Source organism: Manis javanica, unplaced genomic scaffold (genome assembly GCF_040802235.1).
Source record: "Manis javanica isolate MJ-LG unplaced genomic scaffold, MJ_LKY HiC_scaffold_23, whole genome shotgun sequence".
NCBI classification, from domain to species: Eukaryota; Metazoa; Chordata; class Mammalia; order Pholidota; family Manidae; genus Manis; species Manis javanica.
The window spans coordinates 2,410,502-2,428,494 of NW_027332169.1; the positions used below are offsets into that span (position 1 = coordinate 2,410,502).

The following is a 17,993-nucleotide window of genomic DNA, read 5'->3' on the forward strand; positions in this document are numbered from 1 at the left end:
TCTGGGGCATAAAAGAATAGAGAAAAAACAGAAAGAGCAAAACAGCATCAGGCTCACAAAACTCAGGAATGGACTTACAGTTACCAACGGGAAAGGGACGGGGATGTATGCGCAGGACTGGAAAGATAAGGGGCGGGGAAGAAAGGGGGCATTATGATTAGCATGTATACTGCCGGGTGGCATGGCGATGGTTGTACAACACAGAGAAGACAAGCGGTGACTGAAAAGCTTCATACTACGCTGATGAATATTGACGGCACTGGGGTATGGGTGATGGGGAGTCAAGTAAACATAATTAGCGTCATATTTGTGTAGCTTAAAGATACCTAAATAAATAAATAAATGAGTAAACACTGCAGAAAACCAGTTTGAAACAGACATATGCACCCCTATATTTATCACAGCACTATTTAGTATAGAAAAGAAATGAAAAGAAGCGATGTCTCCATAATTAGACTAATGGATAAAGAAGATGTGGAACATACATGCAATGGAATATTACTAAGCCATAAGAAGAAAACAAATGCTACCATTTATAACAACATGGGTGAAGCTAGAGCATACTATGCTCAGTGAGATTAGCCAGAGAACGAAATGCATCAAATGATTTCACTCTCCTGTGCAGTCTTACAACAAAGAAAAAACCGAAGGACAAGACCGAAGGCACCTCGCCAAACCTAAGAATGGAGTAACGGTTACCAAAGGGAAAGTGACTGTGGAGGATGGGTGGAAAGGGAGGGTAGGAGAGAAAACTGAGCATTGGAGTAGCACACATAATGTGGGAGGGGAGGGGAGTATGCAGTTCAGACAATAACACAAACACAAGCAGTGATTCAAAACATATTACGGGGCTGAAGGACAGTATCTCTCATGGGGTACGTGGTGGGGACTTATAATGGGGGGAGTCTAGTAAACATAATGGTCCTCATATAAATGTTTAGTACTAACTCAAAAATTAAAAGAAACACACATCACCTTGGATATGGTATCCATATTCCTGATGCTCTCAAGGTGGTCAGCGCACACCTCAACGAAATCATATTCTCAGCTAGGGCACCAGGCACTGAAGTTGGAAGCTCCTCAAATCACCAGAGACACTCTATCCCTGGGATATAGGCACCACTGTGATGTCATGGAATTTCCAGGCAACTGTGCTGATCTTGCAAAGTACACCCCCAGATGGTGGGCACTGCCCAGCCGTGGCCTACATACATACAGATATATATATATATATATATATATCTGTATGTCTTTTTACACACACACACACATACACACAGACATATAAATATATCAAACGATTTCTCTCATCCTTGGATTATAAGAGGGAAAGTGAAGGACAGCAGCCACACAGAACCCAAGAATGGACTAACAGTAATCAAAGGGATAGGGACTATGGTGTATGGGTGGGAATGGAGGGATAAGGGAAGGAGAAAGAAAAGCGGCATTGTTTAGCATGTGTATTGTGTGGGGTGGCACAGAGAAGGCTGTACAACACAGAGAAGACTAGCAGTCATTCCACAGCATCTTACCATGCTGATGGACAGTGAGGGCAATGGGGTATCTGGGGGGAACTCAATGTTGGGGGAGTCTGGTAAACATAATGTTCCTTGTGGAATAGTAGATTGATGATACCAAAATATACATAAAGAAGTAAATATAAAAAAGAAATTAATGACACCAAAATATAAAATAAATAAGTGAAAAAAAAAAGAATGGAGTGACCCAGTTTGGAAAAGACCTATGCACCCTATGTTTATCACGGCACTATTCACAATAGGCAAGCTAAGAGTCCATAAGGAGATGAACAGATAAAGAAGATGTCGTACATATACACAGTGGAATATTATTCAGCCACAAGAACAAAACAAATCTTACCATTTCCAAAAGCATGCATCAAGCTAGAGGATATTATACTCACTGAAATAAGCCAGGCAGAGAAAGACAACTGTGAAATGATTTCACTCACTTGGGGAGTATAAGAACAGAGAGAAACCTGAAGTGGCAAAACATTGGCAGACTCAGAGAACACAACAATGGACTAATAGTACAAAACGGAAACGGACTGGGGTGGAAGGGTGGGAACGTAGGGATAAGGGTCGGGTAAGAAGCAGGCATTATGATTAGCATGTATAATGTGTGTTTGGCATGGGGAGGGCAGTACAACACACCTGAGACAAGTAGTAATTCCACAGCAACTTACTACGTTGATGGACGATGACTGCAATGGAATATGTGGGGAAAACGTGGTGATGGGGAATCTAGTGAACATAATTTTCCTCATATAATAGAAGATTAATGGCACAAAAAATATATATATATACATGTGTGTGTATGTCAATACATAAATAAATAAAGAAATAAATAAACAAGAGGGAAACAGTATGAGGCAACAAAGTTTGAAAAAGACATATGCACCCCTTTGTTTATCACAGCACTATTCACAATAGCCCAGTTCAGTGTCCAACAGGACATGAATAGATAAAACAAGATGTGGTACATATGCACAATACAATATAATCCAGCCATAAGAGGGAAATGAATACTACCATTTCCAAAATCATGGAAGGAGCTGGAGAGTATTATGCTCAGTGTAACGAGCCAGGCAGAGAAAGAGAAGTATCTAATGATTTCACTCATCTAGGGAGTATAACAAAACAGGAAAAATTGAAGGAGTAAAACAGCAGCAGACTCACAGAACCCAAGAATGGACTAATCATTAGAAAACGGAAACGGACTCCAGTGGATGGGTTCGCATGTTGCGATATGCAGGGAGAAAGCCGGTATTATGACTGGCATGTATACCGTGGGTTTGGCACAGGGAGGGCTGTACAAAACAGCGGAGACAACTAGTGACTCTACAGCATCTTACTACGTTGATGGACAATGACTGCAAAGATATATGGAGGAAACATGGTGATGGAAGAGTCTGGTAAACATAATTTTCCTCCTGCAATAGTAGATTAATCACAAAAAAAAATAATATATATACATATATATAATATATATATGTAAATATATTTTATACACACACACATATGTATATATGAATACATAAATAAATAAGAAAAAAAATAGAATGCGGCAACCAGTTTGAGAAAGATATATACACCCCTTTGCTTATACAGCACTACACACAATAGCGATGTTAAGTGTCCATCAGGAGATGTATAGATAAACAATATGTGGAATATATACACAACAGAATACTATTTAGCTATAAGACAAATCTAAATACTTCAACTTCCAACAACATGAATGGAGCTAGAGGGTGTTATGCTCAGTGAAATAAGCAAGGAGGATGATGAGTATCAAATAATTTCACTCATGTGGGGAGTATAAGAACAGAGAAACACCTGAAGGAGCAAAACATCAGCAGACTCACAGATACCAAGAATGCATTAATAGTTACAGAAGGGAAACAAACGGGGGTGGGGTGGGGGGTATGGGTTGGAATGTAGGGATAAGGGTGGGGGAGACAGCAAGGATTATTATTAGCATACATAATGTGTGTTTGGCACAGGGAGGGCTGTACGACACAGCGGAGACAAGTAGCGTTTCTACAGCATCTTACTCCCTTGATAGACAATGACTACATTGTGATACGTTGGGGCAACTTGGTGAAGGGGGAGTCAAGTAAACATAATTTTCCTCATGTAAAAGTAGACAAATGACACCGAAATATATATACATATGTATGTGAATGTATAAATAAATAAATGAATGAATGAATGTGTGAATCAATAAATAAGAAAAAAATAGAATACAGCAACCCAGTTTGAAAAAGACATATGCATCCCTTTTTTATCACACCACTATTCACAATAGCCAACTTTACCACACCACTATTCACAATAGCCAAGGTAAGTGTCCATCAGGTGTTGAATAGATAAAGAAGAGGTGGTACATATAAAGACATATGCATCCCTTTTTCATCACACCACTATTCACAATAGCCAAGGTAATTGTCCATCAGCAGTTGAATAGAGAAGAGGTGGTACATATACACAATAGAGTATTATTCAGCCATAAGAAGGAAGTAAAATACTACAGTTTCCAACAACATGGAGGGAGCGAGAGGGTATTATGCTCAGTGAAAAAAGCCATGCAGAGAAGGATGAGTATCAAATGATTTCACTCATCTGGGCAATATAAGAACAGAGAAAAAACAGATGGGGCAAAACAGTAGCAGACTCACAAAACCCAAGAATGTACTTACACTTACCGAAGGGACTGGGCTGTATGGGTGGGAATGGAGGGAAAAGGGGCAGGGAAGAAAAGGGGTATTATGATTAGTATGTATGATGAAGGGTGGCATGATGACGGCTGTGCAACAGACAAGTAGTGACTGAACAGCACCATACCGCTCTGATGGACGCTGAAGGCAATGGGTTATGTGGGGGTAACTTGGTGATCGGGTTCCTAGTAAACAATTTTCATCATGTAATTCCAGCTTTCTGATGCAAAAGCAAAATTAATGTATAAATAAATAAACAACGCAGCAACCCACTTTGGAAAACACATACGCACCCCTCTGTTTATCACAGCACTATTTAGAGAAGAAAAGAAATGGACAGAACCGATCTGTCCATAATGAGTGAAATGGATAAATTAGATGTGGTACATATACACAATGGAATATTATTCAGCCATAAGAAGAAAACAAATGCCACTATTTCAACAACATGGATGAAGCTAGAGGGTAGTATGCTCAGTCAGATTACCCAGACAGAGTGAGAAATGCATTAGATGATTTCACTCTCCTCTGGAGTTTTAGAACAAAGAAAAAACTGAAGGAACAAGACAAAAGCAGCTACGCCAAACCTAACAAAGGACTACCGCTCACCAAAGGAAAGTGACTGTGGAGGATGGCTGGGAAGGGAGGGATAAGGGGAACATTGGGCACTACGAGAGGCACACATAATGTGAGCTGGGAGGGGAGCACGGGGAAGGCAGTAATACACAAAGACCAGCAGTGATTCTATAGCATATTACTAGGATGAAAGGCAGTGATTCTCATGTGGTATGTGCTGGGGACTTGATAATGGGGGGAGTCTAGTAACTATAATGTTGCTCATGTAACTCTTTAGTACTGACAACAATTTTAAAAGAAACACACATTACCTTGGATATGGTTTCCATAATCCTGATGCTGTCAAGGTGCTCAGCGCACACGTCACTGAAATCATACCCCCGGCAAGGGTACCAGGCTCCGAAGTTGGAAGCTCCTCCAATCACCGGAGACACTCTGTCCCTAGGAAATAGGCACCACTGTGATGTCATGGAATCTCCAGGCAACTGTGCTACTCTTGCAAAGTACACCCCCAGATGGTGGGCACTGCCCACTCATGGCAGGCTGCATCATCTTAGCAAACAGTAGTTCTGGCCTATATATATATATATATCTGTGTATATATGTGTACACACACACACATACACACAGACATATACATAATGCAAATGATTTCTACAAAGAGGAAAACTGAAGGAGAGCAGCACACAGAACCCAAGAATGGACTAACAGTAATCAAAGGGATAGAGACTGGGGTATATGGGTGGGAATGGAGGTTTAAGGGAAGAAGAAAGAAAAGGGGCATTGTTTAGCATGTGTATTGTGTGGGGTGGCACAGAGAAGGCTGTACAGCACGGAGAAGACTAGCAGTCATTCCACAGCATCTTACCATGCTGATGGACAGTGAGGGCAATGGGGTATCAGTGGGGAACTTGGTGTTGGAGAAGACTGATAAACTTAAAGTTCCTCGTGGAATAGGAGATTAATGATACCAAAATATACATAAACAAGTAAAAATAGAAAAGAAATTAATGACACCAAAATACAAAATAAAATAAGTGAAGAAAAAAAGAATGGAGCGACCCAGTTTGGAAAAGACCTATGCACCCCTATGTTTATCACAGCACTATTCACAATAGGCAAGCTAAGAGTCCATAAGGAGACGAACAGATAAAGAAGATGTGGTACATATACACAGTGGAATATTATTCAGCCACAAGAACAAATCAAATCCTACCATTTCCAAAAGCATGCATCAAGCTAGAGGATATTATACTCACTGAAATAAGCCAGGCAGAGAAAGACAACTGTGAAATGATTTCAGTCACTTGCGGCGTATAAGAACAGAGAGAAACCTGAAGCGGCAAAACATTAGCAGACTCAGAGAACACAACAATGGACTAATAGTACAAAAGGGAAACGGACTGGGGTGGAAGGGTGGGAACGTAGGGACAGGGGTCGAGTAAGAAGCAGGCATTATGATTAGCATGTATAATGTGTGTTTGCACGGGGAGGGCAGTACAACACACCTGAGACAAGTAGTAACTCCACAGCAACTTACTACATTGATGGACGATGACTGCAATGGAATATGTGGGGGAAACGTGGTGATGGGGGAATCTAGTAAACATAATTTTCCTCATATAATAGTAGATTAATGACACCAAAAAATATATATACATGTGTGTGTATGTGAATACATAAAGAAATAAAGAAATAAATAAATAAGAAAGAAAACAGTATGAGGCATCCCAGTTTGAAAAACACATATGCACCCCTTTCTTTATCACAGCACTATTCACAATAGCCCAGTTCAGTGTCCAACAGGACATTAATAGATAAAACAAGATGTGGTACATATGCACAATACAATATAATTCAGCCATAAGAGGGAAATGAATACTGCCATTTCCAAAAACATGGAAGGAGCTAGAGAGTAGTATGCTCAGTGTAATGAGCCAGGCAGAGAAAGAGAAGTATATAATGATTTCACTCATCTAGGGAGTATAAGAACACACGAAAAACTGAAGGACCAAAACAGCAGCAGACTCACAGAACCCGAGAATGGACTCATCATTAGAAAACGGAAACGGACTCCAGTGGATGGGTTCGCATGTTGGGATACACGGGGAGAAAGCAGGCATTATGATTGGCATTTTTAACGTGGGTTTGGCACAGGGAGGGCTGCACAAAACAGCGGAGACAGTTAGTGACTCTACAGCATCTTACTACGTTGATGGACAGTGACTGCAAAGGGATATGGAGGAAACTTGGTGATGGAAGTGTCTGGTAAACATAATTTTCCTCATGTAATAGTAGATTAATCACATCAAAAAATAATATATATATATACACATATATATAATACATATATTTGTGTATATATATATTACATACACACACATATGTATATATCAATAGATAAATAAATAAAAAATGGAATGCGGCAACCCGCTTTGAGAAAGATATATACACCCCTTTGTTTATCACAGCACTACACACAATAGCGATGTAAAGTGTCCATCAGGAGATGTATAGATAAACAATATGTGGAATATATATACACAACAGAATACTCTTTAGCTATAAGACAAATCTAAATACTTCAACTTCCAACAACATGAATGGAGCTAGAGGGTGTTATGCTCAGTGAAATCAGCCAGGAGGATGATGAGTATCAAGTAATTTCACTCATGTGGGGAGTATAAGAACAGAGAAACACCTGAAGGAGCAAAACATCAGCAGACTCACAGATCCCAAGTATGCATTAATAGTTACAAAAGGGAAACAAACGGGGGTGGGGTGGGGGGTATGGGTTGGAAGTAGGGATATGGGTGGGGGAGACAGCAGGGATTATGATTAGCATACATAATGTGTGTTTGGCACAGGGAGGGCTGTACAACACAGCGGAGACAAGTAGCGTTTCTACAGCCTCTTACTCCCTAGATAGACAATGACTGCATTCTGATACGCTGGGGCAACTTGGTGAAGGAGGAGTCAAGTAAACATAATTTTCCTCATGTAAAAGTAGATAAATGACACCAAAATATATATATATATATGTGTGTGTGTGTATGTGTGTGTGTGTGTGTATAAATAAATAAATAAATGAATGAATGTGTGAATCAATAAATAAGAAAAAAATCGAATGCGGCAACCCACTTTGAAAAAGACACATGCATCCCTTTTTTATCACACCACTATTCACAATAGCAATTTTTATCACACCACTATTCACAATAGCCAAGGTAAGTGTCCATCAGGAGTTGAATAGATAAAGAGGTGGTTCATATATACAATAGAGTATTATTCAGCCATAAGAAGGAAGTAAATACTAGTTTTCAACAACATGGTGGCAGCTAGAGGGTATTATGCTCAGTGAAAAAAGCCACACAGAGAAGGATGAGTATTAATTGATTTCACTCATCTGGGCTGTAAAAGAACAGAGAAAAAAACAGATGGCGCAAAACAGTAGCAGACTCACAAAGCCCAGGAATATACTTACAGTTACTTACTTACTTACAGACTGGGATGTATGGGATGGGTGGGAATGGAGGGAAAAGGGTCAGGGAAGAAAACGGGTATTACAATTAGTATGTATAATGAGGGGTGGCATGATGACAGCTGTGCAACACAGACAAGACAAGTAGTGATTGAACAGCATCATACCACTCTGATGGACGCTGATAGCAATGGGCTAGGTGGAGGCAACAGTTTATGTGGGTGCAACATGGTGATAGGGATGCCTAGTAAACAATTTTCATTACGTAATTCCAGCTTAATGATGCAAAAGCAAAATTAATGAATAAATAAATAATCAACGCAGCAACCCAGTTTGACAAATACATATGCACCCCTCTGTTTATCGCAGCACTATTTAGAGAAGAAAAGAAATGGACAGAACCGATCTGTCCATAATTAGAGAAATGGATAAATTAGATGTGGTACATAAATGAATAAATGAGTAAACACTGCAGCAACCCAGTTTGAAAAAGACATATGCAACCCTATATTTATCACAGCACTACTTAGTGTAGAAAAGAAATGGACAGAACCGATCTGTCCATAATGAGAGAAATGGATAAATTAGATGTGGTACATATACACAATGGAATATTATTCAGCCATAAGAAGAAAACAAATGCTACCATTTACAACAACATGGGTGAAGCTAGAGCGTATTATGCTCAGTGAGATTAGCCAGACAGAGAGAGAAATGATGCATCAAATGATTTCACTCTCCTGTGGAGCCTTAGAACAAAGAAAAAACTGAAGCACAAGACAGAAGCAGCCTCGCAAACCCAAGAATGGAATAACGGTTACCAAAGGGAAAGTGACTGTGGAGGATGGGCAGCAAGGAAGGGTAGGAGGGAAAACTGAGCATTGGAGTAGCACACATAATGTGGGCAGGGAGGGGAGTACGCAGTAGGCAGTATAACACAGAGAGAGAGCAGTAGTGATTCTACAGCATGTTACTGGGCTGAAGGACAGTGACTCTTCTGGGGTACGTGGTGGGGGCTTGATAACGGGGGGAGCCTAGTAACCAAAATGTTCCTCATGTAACTGTTTAGTACTGACACCAAAATTAAAAGAAACACACAGTACCTTGGATATGGTTTCCATATTCCTGATGATGTCAAGGTGGTCGGCGCACACCTCACCGAAATCGTTCCCAAGGCTAGGGCACCAAGCTCTCAAGTGGGAACCTGCTACAATCACCATGCACACTCTGTCCCAAGGAAAGAGCCACCACTGTGATGTCATACACTCTCCAGGCAGCAGTGCTGCTCTTGCAAAGTACACCCCCAGATGGTGGCCACTGCCCAGCCATGGAAAGCTGCATCATCTTAGCAAACATTAGTGGTTCTGGCCTACATTGTATACATAAAAGATTTCTCTCATCTGCGGACTACAACAACAAAGAAAAAACTGCAGTAGCAAAAGGGCAGCAGCCTCCCAGAATCCAAGACTGGACTAACAGTAACCAAAGGGTAAGGCCCTGGGGTGGGTGAGTGGGAATGGAGGGATAAGGGAAGGGCAAAGAAAGGATGCATTGTTTCGCATGTATAATGTGGGGGGGGGGCCACAGGGAAGGCTGTAAACACAGAGAAGACTAGTTGTCATTCCACAGCATCTTGCCACGCTGATGGACAGTGAGGGCAATGTGGTATCTGGGGGGAACTTGGTCATGGGGGAAGTCTAGTTAGTAACCATAATGTTCTTCGTGGAATAGTAGATTAATGCTACCAAAATATACATAAAAAATTAAAAATAGAAAATAAATTAATGATACCAATATGTAAATGAATACATAATTTCAAAAAATGACTGCAGCAACCCTGTTTGGAAAAGACCTATGCCCCCGTATGTTTATCACAGCACTATTCACAATAGCCAAGCTGTGTGTCCACAAGGACATGAATAGACCAAGAAGACGTTGTACATGTGCACAGTGGAATATTATTCAGCCATAAGGAGAAATCGAATCGTACCATTTTCCAACAGCATGGATGGACCTAGAGGGTATTATACTCAGTGAAATAAGCCAGGCGGAGAAAGACAAGTATCTAATGATTTCACTCAGCTGGGGAGTATAAGAACAGAGAAAGACCTGAAGAAGGAAAACAGCAGCAGACTCACAGAACCCAAGAATGGACAAACACTTACAAAACGGTAACGGACTGGCGTGGATGGGTTGGAATGTAGGGATAAGGTTTGGGGAGAAAGAAGGCATTATTATTAGCATGTGTGATGTGGGTTTGGCAGGGGGAAGACTGTACAACACAGAAGAGACAAGTAGTGATTCTACAGCATCTTATTACGTTGATGGACAATGACTGCAAAGGGATCTGTGGGGGCAACTTGGTGATAGGGGAATCTAGTAAACATACTTTTACTCATGTAATTGTAGATCAACGATATGAAAAATAAATAAATAAATAAATAAACAAGCTAGAATTAAATAAATAATGTGGCGACCCAGTTTCAAAGACTTATGCACCCCTATGTTTATCACAGCACTATTCACAATAGCCAAGCTAAATGTCCATCAGTAGATGAATGGATGAAGATGTACATATACACAGTGGAACATGACTCAGCCATAAGAAGTAAACAAATCCTACCATTTTGAACAACATGGTTGCAGCTACCGGGTATTAAACTCAGTGACATAAGCCAGGCGGAGAAAGACAAGTATCAGATGATTTCACTCATCTGGGGAGTATAAGAACAAAGAAAGAAAAAACTGAAGGAGCAACACAGCAGCATACTCACGGAACCCAAGAATGGCCAAACATTTACCAAAGGGAAAGGGACTGGGGAGGATGGGAGCGAATGGAGGGATGAAGGGGAAAATGGGGCATTACGTTTAGCACACATAATGTAGTGGGGATGGGATAGGGGAAAGGCAGTATATACAGAGAAGACAAGTAATGATTCTACAGCATCTTACTACGCTGATGGACTGTGACTGTAATGGGGTATGTGGAGGGTCTGGATAATGGGGTGTGTCTGGTAACCGTAATGTTGCTCATGTAACTGTTTAGTACAGACTCAAAAATAAAAAGAAACACACAGTACCTTGGATCTGGTTTCCATTTTCCCTGATGCTGTCAAGGTGGTCAGCGCCCACCTCACCGAAATCACACCCCCGGCTAGGGCAGCAGGCTCTTAAGTGGGTACCTGCACCTCTCAGCATACACATTCTGCCCCTAGGAAACATGCACCACTGTGACGTCATGGAATCTCCAGGCAACAGTGCTGCTCTTGCAAAGCCCACCCCCAGAGTGTGGCACTGCCCATCCACGGCAGGCTTCATCATCTCAGCAGACATCAGTGGTTCTGGCCTATATATGTATACATATCAAATAATTTCCAAAGGGAAAGGGACACGGTGAGGATGGGTGGGAAGGGAGGGAAAAGGGGGGAAATAGGGCATTACAATCAGCACACGTAATGTAGTGCGGAGGGGACTGGGGAAAGGCAGTATATACAAGTAATGATTCTACAGTTTCTTAGTATGCTGATGGACAGTGACTGTAATGGGGTATGTGGGGGGAACTTGATAATAGGGGTAGTCTAGTACTCATAATGTTCAAGTAATTGTACATTGACGATATCAAAATTAAAAATAAAGAAAGAAAATAATAAAAAAAGAATAAGTTAAGAATCTTCTTGGAAAATACAGAATCTATGGCATCTTACTACACTGATGGACAGTGACTGCAGTAGGTAAGAGGCGGACCCGATAACATGGGTGAATGTAGTAACCACATTGTTTTTTCATGTGAAACCTTCATAACAGTGTGTTTTAATAATACCTTAATAAATCAAAAAATGAATCCTACCTGTTAACATCCTGGATGTTCAAATGCAATCTTATCTTTAAGATGGGATGCTTCCTGCCTTTTACTATGTTGTTTGTGACTGGGTTTACTTGACATATTAATCGCCCAGGTTATATATTACTTGATTAGGGGCTGAAGGAGGAAAAGCAGCATCTGGGCAAAGTTAAAGATAAACTAGGCCTTTTCGCAGGCTAACGTAAATTTTACAATAGCCTCATTTAACTGACACAATGCAGACTTGGGCCATGCTGAGGTATTTTCTTATCCGGGAAATGTTCGAACATTCCAGGCCAGGCTACTCCTGGCTTTTTAGTTTAGTTACTAATCTTCACGGAAGAACGCTTATACTCCTAGTTTGGTATTTTACTTGAGAGATTTCATGTGACTCTGACTTTGCTGAATTGTTTCATTCGGAGTTTTGGTAAGGGTCTTTTTCCAGAGGCCCTCACCCTACTCTGACTACACCCACGGTCCCTGTCTCAGAATACCCTGTGGCAGACTACGAACCGAAATGACGGTAAGATATGAATTTCTAAATACAAGAAAATGCACTGTCAGTTCCCATACCAAGTAAAGAAACTTCATTCCCAAATAAAAAATACGGGAGGTACCTCACGAAAAACTTTTTAATTCTAAAGGCGCTGCCTCCAGGCGTCCCCTCGCTCACCGACCCGCCCCGGGTCACACTTGAACCTCAGCTCGCCCGCCCTCACCCTCAAGGCCCCCGCCGAGAAAATTCACACACGGCAAAACGCCCGCCGGCCTCCCCGTCTGCGCGGCACGGCGCGGCCCCTCCACCTGCGTCCACGGCCCGGGCGGCGGGAGGAGGTCGGCGTCGCGGCCCTGGGCCGGGCTGACGCGAGCCGCGGGGTGGACAGCAGCCGCTCTCACCACCCCGACGGACGGAAGAGCAGCGGCGCCGGTGAGCCCCTCCCCAACTGCCACTGAGAACTTCAGCGGCCGCCCGCACGTCCGACCCGGGCCACCTGCTCCTCTCCTTCCCTTCACGGGCGGCTCCTCCGTCGGAGTGCTTCGACTCCCGGACCCCAGCAGGACCCCGCGAGCCCAAAACCCGCGTCGGCCGCTTCCCGACCCCGCCGGCCACGCGCTGCCCACCGAGCCACTCGCAGGAGCTCCCACGCGTCCGGCTCCCCCGCGCTCTCAGGCGGAGGCAGGGTTTACCGCGCCACGTCCGGGTCCCGCCACGCCCCGCGGCCACGTACCTTCCGGCCCGCAGAGCCGTCGCTGTCGCCTTCACCCTGAAGCAGGGCCCGCTCTGGACCCTCCACCGCAGGTCTGCCGCCAAGGGAGCCGCTTCTCGGCTGAGCTCTCTGAAGTACGACCAGGCCAGCGGCTCAATTCCCAGCGGATCGCCGCCCTCAGGACGCCGCGGAAGAGCGGAGGAGGGGCGAGGCGGTGATCCGAGGCCGGTACCGCCCCCCGCATGCGCGCCGGGAGGACGGCGCACCCGAGCACCGCTCGGGTCAGTCCGCATCTGCTGCGTGGACTGGACGGTGCGCGCAGCTCCTGACCGGACCGAAGCACGGACGGAACGGCAGAAACTGCCTTTCCTGACGGCGCTCGCGACACTTCTGACTGGGGGTTAAGGCGGCGGCGCCTGCAGCTATTACGCAGCCGCCGGACTTAAGCGATCTGCGCCCAATGGCTGCCCGCCATCGACTGACGGCCCTCCCGGCCAATGTGCGCGAGTCGCCCGGGGGCACCCCCGCCCCCGACTTCCGCAAGAGTTAGACGGTGGAAAATAGAAGGAAAAAAGATTAAATCTATATTCTGCCTCTATGTATTTATCTCTTCTAGACATTTCATATGAAGAAATTTTACAATATGTGACCTTCTGTGTCTCCTTCTTTCACTTGTAATGTTTTCAAGGTTTATCCATGTTGTAGGATGTATCAATACTTCATTCCTTTTTATGACTCAACAATATTTCACGCAATGGATATAACATCTTTGTGGTGTATCCATTCATCAGTTGATGCGGTTGTTTTCACTTTTTGGCTGTTATAAATAGTGCTTCTATGAAAACACTGTACACATTTTTCTATAAGTGTTTTCAAATCTAGGTAGTAATGGAATTTCTGGTTCATATGGTATGCTATGTCTAACTTTCTGAGTAACTGCCAAATTGTTTTCCAAAGACGCTGTCCCATTTTACATTCTCACCAGAAATGTATGAGGGTTCTAAATTCTCCACATCCTTATCAACACTTATTTTTTCTGTTCCTGATGTTTTTCTAAACTATCTTGACTGTCTTTGTGGGCATGAAGTAGTAGCTTCTTTGCCCTTTAACTTTGGGCATGAAGTAGTAGCCTCTTTGCCCTTTAACTTTGCTTGTGTCCCTTGTAAACAATACAGAGCTGAAGTTTCTTTTTGTTCCCTTGTCTGACAACCTTTTTCTTTATGTTAAGCATTTATTTAATTTCTTGTACTCATTACCAACTTAACTGGATTTATTTTTAATCACATAATTTTGTGCTTATTATGTCATATTATTTGAAAAAAATATTTTCTTTCAGATTGATATTCTTTTTCTATTTCCTCATTCCACTTTTCTCCATGTCTCAGTTTGAAAGCTCTATTCAGTATATCTATTTTTTAAGAGGTCACCATAGATATTTTTATTTTTTATTTTTTCAATTTTTTATTTTGGTTTGATTAATGTACAATTACATGAGCAATATTATGGTTACTAGACCCCCCCATCATCAAGTCCCCACCACATACCCCAATAAGAGTCACTGTTTTTCAGCCCAGTAATATGCTGTAGAATCACTACTTGTCTTCTGTGAGGTATCCTGCCCTCCCCGTGCCCCCATCCCTGGATACATTATGTATGCTATTGTATTGCCCCTTTTCCCACCTTTTCACTCCCTTCGCACCCATGCTCCCAAGCCCCTTGCCCTTTGGTAACTGCTATAGTCCATTCTTGAGTTCTGTGATTCCGCTGCTGTTTTGTTCCTTCAGTTTTTCCTTTGTTCTCATACTCCACAGATGAGTGAAATCACATGATACTTGTACTCAGCCTGGCTTATTTCACTGAGCATAATACCCTCCAGCTCCATTCAGCATCATAGATATTTTAACATGCATTCTCAACAATATCTCAGGTTATCGTGATGCTTTAACTTCCTTCACAAAAACAAAGCGTTCTTAAACTTTGATCATTCTCTTCCCCATGCTATTATTTTATCGTATTTTTGTTCTAACTGTATCTTAAATCCCACCCATGAGGCATTGTTGTGCCATGTAGTCGTTCAAAGCATTTACCACATAGTCAACAATGTCTTTGTTCATTCCCTTTTTCTTTTCTATAATTTTTTTTAAGTTTTTAGTTAAGGTATTGTTGACATGCACTCTTATGAAGGTTTCACATGAAGAAACAATGTGATTACTACATTCACCCGTATTATCAGGACCCCCCCTTACCTATTGCAGTCACTGTCCATCGGTGTAGTAAGATGCCACAGATTCACTGTTTGCCTCCTCAGCTGCACAGACACTTCCTATCTCTTTTTCTCTCTCTTTTTCTTCTGGTACCCCTAAAATGCAAATGTAGTTCCATTTGGATTGGTCACACCGTTCTATTAATATTCTTTCATTCCTGGAGATCCTTTTATCTCTCTCTGCCTCAGTTTCTCTGTATTCCTGCTTAAGTAACCTCAGTGACCATCATTTTTAAATAATTTTTTAAATGCGTTTTTAATTCAAATGGATTTTGAAGATAACAGAAGAATAATCTGGAAAATACTACAGTGATCATCCCCTACAGGTGCTTAAAATTACTTAAACCAAGATTACAAAAACAAATTTTGTTTTTTGGAATCCAGGGATTAAAATTAAATAAAAATTAATTTGATTGTTTGGATTACTCTACTCCTTTCCGCTAGACCTTTCCCATATTATGAAATATTGCCATTACGCTAAAAAATAAAAAGCGTGTGTCAAAGCAAAACAGCAGTAAATAAATACAAAGAAAACGTTTAGCATGTGAAAAGCAGGAAAAAACCAAGGCAATCTTTGTGCATAAGGTCTACATGTCATGTACTTAATGAAATTTATTGAAAATTTATTAACACATAGTTTTTATGTATGTAAAAGTAAGTTTACACATGAAAGTGCTTCTTCTTGAGCATTCATGTTTATCACTTCCTCCCATCTTATTTCAAGATTAATGAGGGAAATCATCCCAACAAAATGCCTTTAGTTAAGTGAGCCAGAATCTAAAAACTGCCCTGATTCTTCAGTTGTAAACTCATACAACTACCACATGAGTAAAGTACTATTCCTGACTTTGAGGAGCTCACAGTACAGTGGGAGTAACTGATACTAACGACATACACTCTTTTAACATTTTCTTTATCTATATGAGAAACCATAGCATATTTTCACTTATCTCTAGGATAAAATTAAGTTTACAGGTGTAATACTGAAATACACCTGTTAAACCGGTCAGTTTAATGTTGTAAACTAAATATGGGTACTAGAAGTTCTCATTGCTTGGTAGATGTTGATATTTAATGAATACGTTGTGTTAATACATAAATTTATATTTTTATGACAGATTCTTGAAATTGAAATTTTCACTGGTACAGAATTTAGAACAGGGTCCTGCAATTGGTACTTGGAATATTTGTCCTTCCAATTTTTCATAAAGAGATATACAGTATGGGTTCCTCCTACTGAAATAACAAAAACACCTAAAATGTCTGTTTACTATTTCACATATTTTAAAGATTTTGTGAATTTATATTATTTTCTATTCACTCTTTCTTATCTCCCAAAATGGCTATTTTCGTGGCCTTCCATCTTCTGCATCTGTATTGCAATTAATACACTTTCTATGCTGAAAATATAGATCTTTTATCTTCAATTGAAATTGACAAACAGATGCTTAAGAAAAACAAAAATAAGGATAGTTTCTATTAGGACCAGGAAACTATTAAAAGCCTGTTGGTCTGCGTTGACACTTTCTTAGCTAGGTATTACCCCTGACTACCTCATCCCCCAAAATAATTCAGTTTACACACACACACAAACACACACCTCATTTGTAGTTTTCAGTGTCCTTTATTCCCTGTAACACATTGGTTGTAAACACATCCTTTATTCCTAGTAACACAAAGTGATCCTCTGGACTTTTCCTTCTTTAATTTTGTCCTTTGGCTTTAGATCTTTTCATTGATTTTTCTTTATTCTTTAAAAATTCCAGATATGTTAAAACTCCTGTGAAATCTTCTGACCTATTTGTAATATTTAAAGCTCAATCTTAGAGTGCAGAGAGAACTAAAGGCAGAATTCTTATAATTCATGTTTAGCTTGGGAGAATCCAGAATAATGCTAAAAAATGCAAAATGAAAATTTTTGTTAAAAAGAATTTTAAGACAGTAGGAAAATTCACAAGTGGAAAATTAAATTTAGAGCAGTTGAATACTCCAGTAGAACTGTATGTTAGCTTACCATGGGGGTGTGGGTGTGAAAGAGAATTAAAACAAAAAGCATAACTTTAGAGAGATGTGGCCATTCTTTAACTGTAAATAAAGGGTCACGGATACAGAATCTCAGAACTGTAAAGAGACTGAAAAGTCATCTTGTCCTAGCTCCTTATCTCAAGAGGAGAGACAGAGGTAAAAAGGCGGATTCTTGCCCAAAATCACACAATTAATAATTGCTAAGAATAAAGTCTCTGAAATCTTACTCCAGTGATCACGTTCCTCTTGTAGTATGTGTGTATAGGGGGCTCATAACTGCATATTCCAACAAACCATCAAGCCCTGTCTCTATCTTTCTACTTTTGAAGTTATTAACAAGAAAAAAAAATCACCTTTAAATG

General features: G+C 41.1%; 1 protein-coding gene across 1 annotated transcript in view; it reads left to right on the forward strand.

Moving 5' to 3' along the window:
• The first annotated feature begins 13,803 nt into the window (after positions 1-13,803).
• LOC140847595 (uncharacterized) overlaps positions 13,804-17,993 on the forward strand; it is an 86,543-nt gene continuing 82,353 nt past the window's right edge. Inside the window, exon 1 of the mRNA XM_073228282.1 lies at positions 13,804-13,888. Within this exon, the coding sequence (XP_073084383.1) occupies positions 13,804-13,888 (85 nt within the window). The remainder of the gene's footprint in view (positions 13,889-17,993) is intronic.